Raw genomic sequence first — 9,454 nt, 5'->3', positions numbered from 1 at the left:
GATTTCAGATAGGGGTCAAGATTGTGTGTGCTCAGCCCTGCCTCCCTGCCAGACCTTGGGCAAATGATTTCATCCTAGCCTTAGTTTCGAAAACAGGGATGAACGTAATAGAACTTTTCTGTGCCCCCTACATTTTGCAACCAAAACTAGTGCTGTATTCACCTCATTCTAGTCTCAGCACTGGAAACAGAAAGTTTGTGAGTTTTCCCTGTAAGATTTTGATTGGAAAAAGTAATGCATATTCTTCTGAATTTATGCTTTAAAAAATATGTGTGTGTATATATATATATATATATATATATATATATATATATATACACACATATGTATATATATAGATAATTGTCTGGGCCAGGTCTTATTTGTGGCCTGCTGAATGTTTGTTGTGACACATGGAATCTTATTTGTTGCTTGTGGAATCTAGTTTTCTGAGCAGGGCCAAATCAGACCTCCCTGCATTGGGAGAATGGAGTCTTATCCACTTGATCACTCGGAAGGTCCGAATCTATCTTTTTCTTTCTATTATTTGGCTGTGCCTTGCGGAATGTGGGATCTTAGTTCCCTGACAACAGATCTAACCCATGTCCCCTGCAGTGGAAGTGAGGTGCCTTAACGTCCAGACCACAGGGAAGTCCCAACCTTTGTTATTTTTTAAAGACTCATTTTATTTTGGTTTGCACAAATCCAACAAAGGTAGTCCAGAAACATTCCATAGGCCCCACACCCCATTTCCCCTACTTTGGTCATCTTTCATCTATAAGGTACATGTGCTGCAATGTATGAACCAATACGGACTGATAACAGTATTAACTGAAGTCCAGGCATTTTCCAACCTCCTCGGTTTTCCCTTAATGTCCTTTTTCTGCCCCTGGATCCTCACGTGACACTTAATCCTGATGTCTCTTTAGGCTCTTTTGGGTCAGGCAGATTCTTAGGCTTTCTTGGTCTTGATGACCTTGAGAGTTTAGAGTCAGGTGTTCTGTAGGGTGGTCCTTGGTTGGGATTTGTCTGGTGTTTTTCTCATGGTTGGACTGGGCTGTGGCGAGAAGGACCATAGAGGGCAAGTGCCTTTCTCATCACACAGGTGTCCAGGGCACGTGCTATCAGCCCGACTTACCCTGTGATGTTGATCATGGTCCCCTAGCTGAGGTGGTGGCCATCAGGTGTCTCCAGCATAAAGCCACCTCCTTCCTCCCTTCCAGCTGCGCCTTCTGGAAAGAGGTGACGATTTATCACCCACACCAAAGCCGTGGGAAGCCTCACATCATCCTCTTGAGGGCGAGATATTTGTGTATATTATTTGATATTCTTCCTCCTGGGAGATTTTTCTCTTCTCTTTCATTTATTGTTTTAGTCAGCCGTGTATTTATAGTCCTGTGAACTCATGGACATTTATTTTACATGTGATGATATTTATTTTATCACTCAAACTGTTCCAACTTTGGCTCTTTGTTATTTTTGACAAGCTTCATTCCACTAAAGCCTTCTGGAACATTCTTTGTCGTCACGTAGAAACCATATGCTTATAAGGGGCTCAGTTAACAAAGGCCACCGTCACACACTATTTTAGGAGCAGGAGCACACACAGGGAGAACTTTCTTCCTTTTTTTTGGCTATGTCTTCCAGCTTATGGGATATTAGTTCCCAGACCAGGGATTGAACCCAGGCCACGGAAAGCCTGGAATCCTAACCACTAAGTCATCAGAGAACTCCTTGTGGCCTTCAGTTTCGAGAAGCAGAGAAATTTCTGGGGGAGGGGCTCCCAGAGCTGGGTATTGTAGGATGAATAAGAGCTTGGGGGATGGAGGTGGCAGGACAAGGTGACACAGGTCTGTCCCAAGTCTGCACATCCAAGTTTGAGTCCCAGTCCTGCACTTTCTGCCGGAAGGGATTGGGAACCAGGACACAGTGGCCCTCGCCACAGCCTCACTGTCATCAGAAGATGCAACGGTAATGAGATGAGAGAAGCCAGGAGATGAGAGAAGAAAACTGCAGGCAGGGAGCACTGATGAGGGTCCTTTAAGATGATGCCAGCAGAGAAGAGGGCTGGGGATGCAGTGGGATGGTGCCTGCTGGAACCCTAGAGATCTTGAGGAACATTCTAGAGCAGGGAAGGCTGGTTGGGTTATGGATGTCGATGGATGTCCACCTTTGTCTGCAGGGCAGGCCTCAGATGCTTTGGGAGGTCACACAGAAAGGCTCCAAACATTTGAGAGTACAGTTTTTCCCCCAAAAGGCATGTTTACATGTCGAGTCCAAAGACCCAAGAGGAAAGTGCCTTTCTAAGAGCAGTGTCAGCAAGAGGGAGGTGCTGCAACCCGACTGGCATGCCATTCCTAGCTCTAGGCGGCCTTGGGCCAGCTCTGCTACTTTCCCACTCTCAAGGCATCCTTTCAGGACTGTCCTGTCTTGGGCCCCTTAGGCTACCCCATCCTCCCTACAAACATGTTGCCACGTGGTCGTGTCAGGACTGGCCAGGTCAGGAAGCCTCAAGCCGGGAATCCGAGCTGGAGTCGGCCTAGTCCTGGCTGTGGCCTAAAAGACACCAGAATAGGGAGTCAGAGGCGGACGGATCCCGGGCTCCGCCCCGAGCCCCACCATCCTCTAGGGCCCCTCCCAACTCACTGAGCCCTCCCTCCCTCTCCAGATTCCGCTCCCGGGTGCCCAGCCCTCTGCCCCGCAGGCAGCCACCTCCCCAGACCCTTACCCACCCTAGCTGCCATCCCCTCCGAGCTTTCTTCTCCCTCGAGACGCCCCCTTCGTACCGGCAGGCTTTCTGGGACCTCATTTCTTCAGGCACTTGCAGGTCATGAGCACAGCCGCAGGCAACAAGAGGAACAACAGGAAGGAGGAGCTAGAGCCGTTGTCTGCCTCTGAGGTCTCACTCTGTCTTCTGGAATAGAGATCGGGGAACTCTGGCTGTGGCCAGTTGGGCTCCAGGGGATCTGCGCTTTGCCCTTAAGATCTCCACTCCTCCCCTACCAAGTCGCTGGGCGGGAGAGTGAGCAGCGGCCACCCCAGGGTTGTGTGACAGATGGGATATGGTTGAGACTTAAACTTAGTCCCCTGAGCATCATCGGGGTTTTTCTGAGCGAAAGGGAGTGGCGAGTCTGCGGGTGGGGTGAAAGGGGCGTGGCCGGGGCGTGGTCTCGCACCTTAGTTCAGCCCAAACGTCCTGCAGTTGTTGGTTCAACGTCGCCAACTCTCCTGTTCGGGGGACAGGGTACAGATTTAGGGGCCTCGTCGACACAGTGACCTCGCTAAGCCACCTGACACCCAGCCGGGACATCACGGGACTCTAGCGAGGTCCTCATCCAGCCCCAGCTGGGAAACCGGGCTCCTGGCTCCTCACCCCAAGTGGAATCTGCCCCTCTTCCCTCTCGCCTGATCACAACTCTGGGACCCTCCCTCCGGACTCCCTTTCAACACCTGGCCTGTCGCTGACCCCCTAGCCCACTCCACGGAACCCTGGTCATATGCTTTTCTCACCCTGAAGCTCCTCCACGCGTGCCTGCTCCTTCTTCAGAGAGTCCCTCAGGGTCACCTGGATTAGAGGGGAGGGTCAGAACCTGGACTCCTGTGCCTGGGTGCTTGACCCCTCCCTGAGCCCTGGGATCAGAGGCGCTCAGATCCACACCCCTTTCAATTCCCTTCCAACCCTCCCCCTGCACCTCAATCTTCTACCTTGAAGAATAGGCACAACCTCCCACCCTCCTGGGCCACCCATAAGAGTATGATCCTCAAAATGGGAGTTTGAAGGCCCCCAACAAGAGAATATGGAGGGTCCCCATGCCCAGACTCTAGGAGAAGTTTCCAGATTCCCAGGTCTATAGCCCAATAAGATTAAGAGTTCCTTCTATAACCAGAAACAAGGGGCTGGGCTGGAAAGTGGGAGTGATGATTTCAGAGCCCAGGTTAGAGGTCCCTGAGAGTTTCAAGGTCCTCCATGTTAGAACATAAGTGAAAATTTCAGAGGCTCTCAGGATGCAGTGGAAAGAGATGGAGAGGTCCTCTTCCCAGACCCTAGAGGGGATTTCTGCTCCCCAAGATTGGCCCAAGCAGAGGTTCTAGCTCCCCGCATTCAAGCACCAGAGTTTAGAGGTCTTTCATACTCTACAGAGATACAGACACCCATAATGGGAGTTCTAAGGTTTCCCCCTCCCCTCCTCAAACACACCAGCAACCCAGGGAGAGTTTGGAGATTCCCAAACCCTGGTGGTGACAAAAAGAACACAGTTTCAAGGTCTATCTCGACCTCCACAAGGACCCTGGGAGAGACCTCCAAGTACGGGGCCCTCTTGAGGGGGAGCAATGACTTACCACAGCCTGTTTGCAGGTGGCAACTTTGGCTTCCTTCTCCTGTAAGACTTCCTGGGCCTGGCTTAGCTGGAGCTGCAGGTGTTGGTTGACCTCCTGACACTCCTTCTGTGCTCGGAGGCCATCCAGGCAGCCCTTGCTGTTGGCCTTGACAGCGAAGTAGATCAGGGGCCCAAGCAGACCCACCGCTACCGCGAGCAGCAGGAGCCCCTGCCACAGCGGCAGCTTGCGGCCGCACCGCGCGGACTCACTGGAGTCCTTTTCTTTGTTGGGAATCAAGGACTCACTCATGTCCTTCTCGGTGTCCGTGGGCACTGGGATGCAGTGAATAGAAGTAGTGCCATCCTGAACTGAACTGCTGGAACTTTTATGGGCTAGGACTGCCCCCTGATTAGCATAATAGCGGCGCTGACCAATGACGAGCTCCCGGAGGATCCTCTGACTTGGAGACACTTGAATGGAGCCTGTGCAGGCAGCTGACAGCCCGGCTTTCGGTTTAGGTTTCAGTTTCCTTTTTCCTTTTCCCGGAAAAGACGGTGGGTTGTTTTTGCCAAATTCTGGCCTTGGGGCTTTCTGGGTTGGATGCTGGTCAGTGAGATGCTGTGAGAGGGGAGTGGGGCTCCGTGGGACACCCCATGGCAAATCCTTGCCCTTCTGCTACATGTTTCTGAGGGTGACAATTGCGCTTACTGAGCACCCAGTGCATGCCAGCTTTGTGTTCGTCTGTCCCACAAACGCAAGAGGCAGAGGGCGTTTTCTGGGCGGCAAGTCTCCAGCTGGGGGAAATGAAGGCTGAGAGGTGAGCGGTGACTGGGAACAAGGTCTGATAGAAGAGACTGGGTTTTGAATTCAAGGTTCTCCGGGTAACCTAGCAGGGGTTCGCGTAGCATTCCTGATCCCTGCTGGGGGGACCATGGGGAGCCATGGAGGGAGTCAGAGGAGGGACCACGTCCGCTGGGAGGGGTACAAAAGCTGGATGTATCCATGTAACTAAGGCTGCAGTTCCTGCATTTGGCCATTTGAGGACGCACCAGACAGCAAACAGTACCCAGGCCCTTGTCCTGGCTCCAGGCAGGAACTTGTTCTTTCTGCCAACATCTGCCTCTACCACCTGGGGACTCCAGTAAACCCTCTGAACTGGAACAGAACAGGACCCTAAGCCGCCTTCCCAGGGCGACTCCTCCCCCATATCTACTGTTTTAGCTCCTTTATGAAGTATGGAGATAATAGTATCTAATACACGTTCCTGAGTTGTTTTTACACATGTGAAAATGCCACCTCCATTCCTCCTACCCCAGCCACACACACCAAATGGAAGATGTTAACAACTTGAGGACCATGAGCATGTAGCTCCCAGACCTACTGATGGAAAAGGATTGATAATGTTAACCCCTGTGACCTCACCATCAGTCACTCCGAGAATTGTCCCATACACTGCGTCCACTCGCCCCCTCCCCTGGGCCTTGAAAATGCTTTTCAGAAACCTCCGGAGGGTTCAGAATTCTTTGGGGGCATAAGCTACCTACCTCCTTGCAGGGCCCTGCAATAAAACTTTCTCTGCTACAAACTGCATAATTTCTGTATGTTTGTCCTCACTCTGTGTCAGGCACATAGACTTCTGTTAACAGAACCTCAGCTTCCTCATCCGTAAAGTGCGGCCATAACAGGAGCAGCCTGGTCAGGAGGGGCCGATGAGGAGTTTTGAGTAAAGTGCTTTGGCATCCAGTAGGCACTCCAGTGGCGGTGTGGCTGGGCATGTGACTCAGGGCAGGAGAACTGGTGTGAAACGTGGAAATAAGGCCCAGGAATGAGGAGTACATTTTGAGGAAAGAAGATCAGATCCGTTTGGGCCACTCTGATCCCAAAGGACCTGGGTGGGACGTGTCTAGGGAGAGACCTCCAAAGGGTGGGACCCTCGGTTGACAATCCAGGGAACTCAGGCCGCACTGATCTCCCTTCCATATGACCAAGGGAACTAGGACTTCCTGCTGGAGATTGGCCTGATTACAGACTTCTTGTGGCAGGAAGTGACTTCTGGAAAGCAGCTGTGCACTTGTCCAGTGGCTTCTTCAACCACAGTGTGACCACTACTCAGAATCTGTTCGCTCAGCCATTTGCAGGATTTGCGGTCAGCTGGATCAGATGGCATGTGGGGCCAAAGCCAGGGATCCCGGTCCTCAGGATGATACCCCTCTGGTTAGTTCCACTGCTCATAGCAAAGACCTGCTTCCCACAACTCAAGAGATGAGTCTACGTGTGGACATCACCAGATAGTCTATCTGAAATCAGATTATGTTCTTTGCCACCAAACATGGAGAAGTGCTATACAGGCAGCAAAAATAAGACCTGGAGCTGACTGTGGCTCAGATCACGACTCCTTATTGCAAACTTCAGGCTTAAATTAAAGAAAGTCCTAGAAAACCACCAGGCCGTTCAGGTATGACCTAAATCCAATCCCTTACAGTGGAGGTGATGAATAGATTCAAAGGATTAGATCTGGTAGACAGAGTGGTTGAAGAACTATGGACGGAGGTTTATAACACTTAATGGGAGTCAGTGACCAAAATCCTTCCGAAGCCAAAAAAATGCCCGAAGGCAAAGTGGCTGTCTGTGCTTAGTGACTCAGTCGTGTCTGACTCTTTGCGAGCCCATGGACTCTAGCCCACCAGGCTCCTCTGTCCATGGGGATTCTCCAGGCAAGAATACTGGAGTGGGTTGCCATGCCCTCCTTCAGGGGCTCTTTACAACCCAGGGATCAAACCCAGGTCTCCTGCATTGCAGGCGACTTTTTACTGTCTGAGCCACCAGGGTGGTCTGTGGAGGCCTTACGAATAGTTGAGGAAAGAAGAAAAGTGAAAGGCAAGGGAGAAGGGAAAGATAAACCCAACTGAATGCAGAGTTTCAGAGAACACCAATGAGACATAAGAAGGCCTTTTCCAAGGAACAGTGCAAAGAAATAGAGAAAAACAGTAGAATGGGAAACACTAGAGAATTCTTCTAAAAAATTGGAGAGATCAAGGGAACATTTCATGAGCGGCTCGGCTCAAAAAGGACAGAAACAGTAAGGAGCTAACAAAAACAGAAATGATTAAGAAAATGTGGCAAGCATACACAGAAAATCCATATAAGAAGGTCTTTGTGACCTAGATAACAATAATGCTGCGGTTACTCACCTAGAGTCGAACATCCTGGAGTGTGAAGTTAAGTGACACTTAGGAAGCATTGCTACAAACAAAGCTAGTGATGGAATTCCAGCTGAGCTATTTCAAATCCTAAAAGATGATGCTGTCAAAGTGCTGCTCAGCAGATTTGTAAAGCTCAGATCTAGAAGAGGTCAGTTTTCATTCCAATCTCAAAGAAAGGCAATGCCAAAGAATGTTCAAACTACCATACAATTGTGCTCATTTCACATGCTAGCAAGGTTTTGCTCAAAATCCTTCAAGCTAGGCTTTAGCAGTACATGAACCAAGAACATCCATTGTATGAGGTGGGTTTCAAAAAGGCAGAGGAACCAGAGGTCAAATTGCCAACATTCTTTGGATTGTGGAGAAAGCAAGGGAGTTCCAGAAAAAAATCTACTTTTGCTTCATTGACTATGCTAAAGGCTTTGTGTGGATCACAACAAACTGTGGAAAATTCTGAAAGAGATGAGAGTACCCGACCACCTTACCTGTCTCCTGAGAAACCTATATGTGGGTCAAAAAGCAAACTTAGAATTATACCTGGAACAACTGACTGGCTCAAAATTGAGAAAGGACTGAGACATGGCTTTATATTGTCACCCTGTTCATTTAACTTTATGCGGAGTACAACATGTGAAATGCTGGCCTGGATGAATGGCAAGCTGGAATCAAGATTGCCAGGAGAAATATCAACAACTTCAGATATGCAGAGGACACCACTCTAATGCAGAAAAGGGAGATGAACTAAAGAGCCTCTTGATGAAGATGAAAGAGGAGAGTGAAAAAGCTGACTTGAAATGCAACATTCATAAAACTACGACCAAGGCCTCTGGTCCCATCACTTCATGGAAAATAAAAGCAGAAAAAGCAGAAACTGTGACCAATTTTATTTTCTTGGGTTCCCAAGTGAGTGGGGATGAGTACTCCAGCCATGACATTAAAAGACACTTGCTCCTTGGCAGAAAAGCTCTGACAAACCTAGACAGGATATTAAAAAGCAGACACATCACGTTTCCAACAGAATTCCATATATTTACAGCTATGGTCTTTTCAGTAGTCATGTGTGGATGGGAGAGTTGGACCAGAAAGAAGGCTAAGCACTGAAGAATCGATGCTTTCAAACTGAGCTGCTGGAAAAGACTCTTGAGAGATCCTTGGACAGCAAGGAGATCAAACGAGTCCATCCTAAAGGAAACCAACCCTGAATATCCAACCTGGATATTCAATCCGGCCACCTGCATTGGGAGAGTGGAGTTTACCCACGGGATCACCAATCCTGAAGGACTGATGCTGAAGCTCCGATACTGTGGCCACCTGATTGGAAGAGCCACTCATTGGAAAAGACTCTGATGCTCAGAATGATTGAAGGCAAGAGGAGAAGGCAGCAGCAGAGGATGAGTTGGTTAGATAGCATCGCCGACTCAGTGGGCATGAATTTGAGCAAACTCTGGGAGATAGTGAAAGACAGAGTAACCTGAGAAGCTGCAGTCCGTAGGGTTGCAAAGCAAGGGACACCACCTAGCGAATGAACAATGACAATTTCCTAACCCCCCCACCACCCCATTGAAGCGACTCAGCAGCTAAATGACCCATGGATCAGGGATGGACTTGCTGTGGAGGCTGACGGGGAGCTTGTGTGTCCCCTGAGTAGGGCCTCCCTCCCAGGATAGGACTCCAGATGCAAAGACAGGGCCCTTGGCAAAGCTGATATTGGAGCTCCACTGGGCTGAATTTTGAACTTTAGGGTCAGCTTAGGACCATGATTTCAGATAGGGGTCAAGATTGTGTGTGCTCAGCCCTGCCTCCCTGCCAGACCATGGGCAACTGATTTCATCCTAGCTTTAGTTTCCAAAATGGGGATGAATGTAATAGAACTTTTCTGTGCCCCCCCGCCTACATTTTGTAACCAAAGCTAGTGCTGTATTCACCTCATTCTAGTCTCAGCACTGGAAACA

At 49.6% G+C, this 9,454-nt stretch overlaps 1 protein-coding gene across 1 annotated transcript; it reads right to left on the bottom strand.

Moving 5' to 3' along the window:
• Window positions 1-640: 640 nt before the first annotated feature.
• LOC145508864 (bone marrow stromal antigen 2-like) lies at window positions 641-4,659 on the bottom strand. The gene is made up of 5 exons (XM_081496477.1): window positions 4,321-4,659; window positions 3,490-3,544; window positions 3,156-3,207; window positions 2,766-2,893; window positions 641-2,535 (listed from the first exon to the last, which is right to left on the bottom strand). The coding sequence occupies exons 1-4, from the start codon at window positions 4,606-4,608 to the stop codon at window positions 2,785-2,787; spliced, it is 504 nt and encodes a 167-aa protein (XP_081352603.1). The 5' UTR covers window positions 4,609-4,659; the 3' UTR covers window positions 641-2,535; window positions 2,766-2,784.
• Window positions 4,660-9,454: the final 4,795 nt, after the last annotated feature.

The sequence above is a fragment of the Giraffa tippelskirchi genome, chromosome 6, assembly GCF_054371585.1.
Source record: "Giraffa tippelskirchi isolate mGirTip1 chromosome 6, T2T-mGirTip1v1.2.pri, whole genome shotgun sequence".
In the NCBI taxonomy this organism is placed as follows: Eukaryota; Metazoa; Chordata; class Mammalia; order Artiodactyla; family Giraffidae; genus Giraffa; species Giraffa tippelskirchi.
The sequence above is the reverse complement of the archived record's forward strand: the minus strand, read 5'-3'. Positions and strand labels throughout refer to the sequence as shown.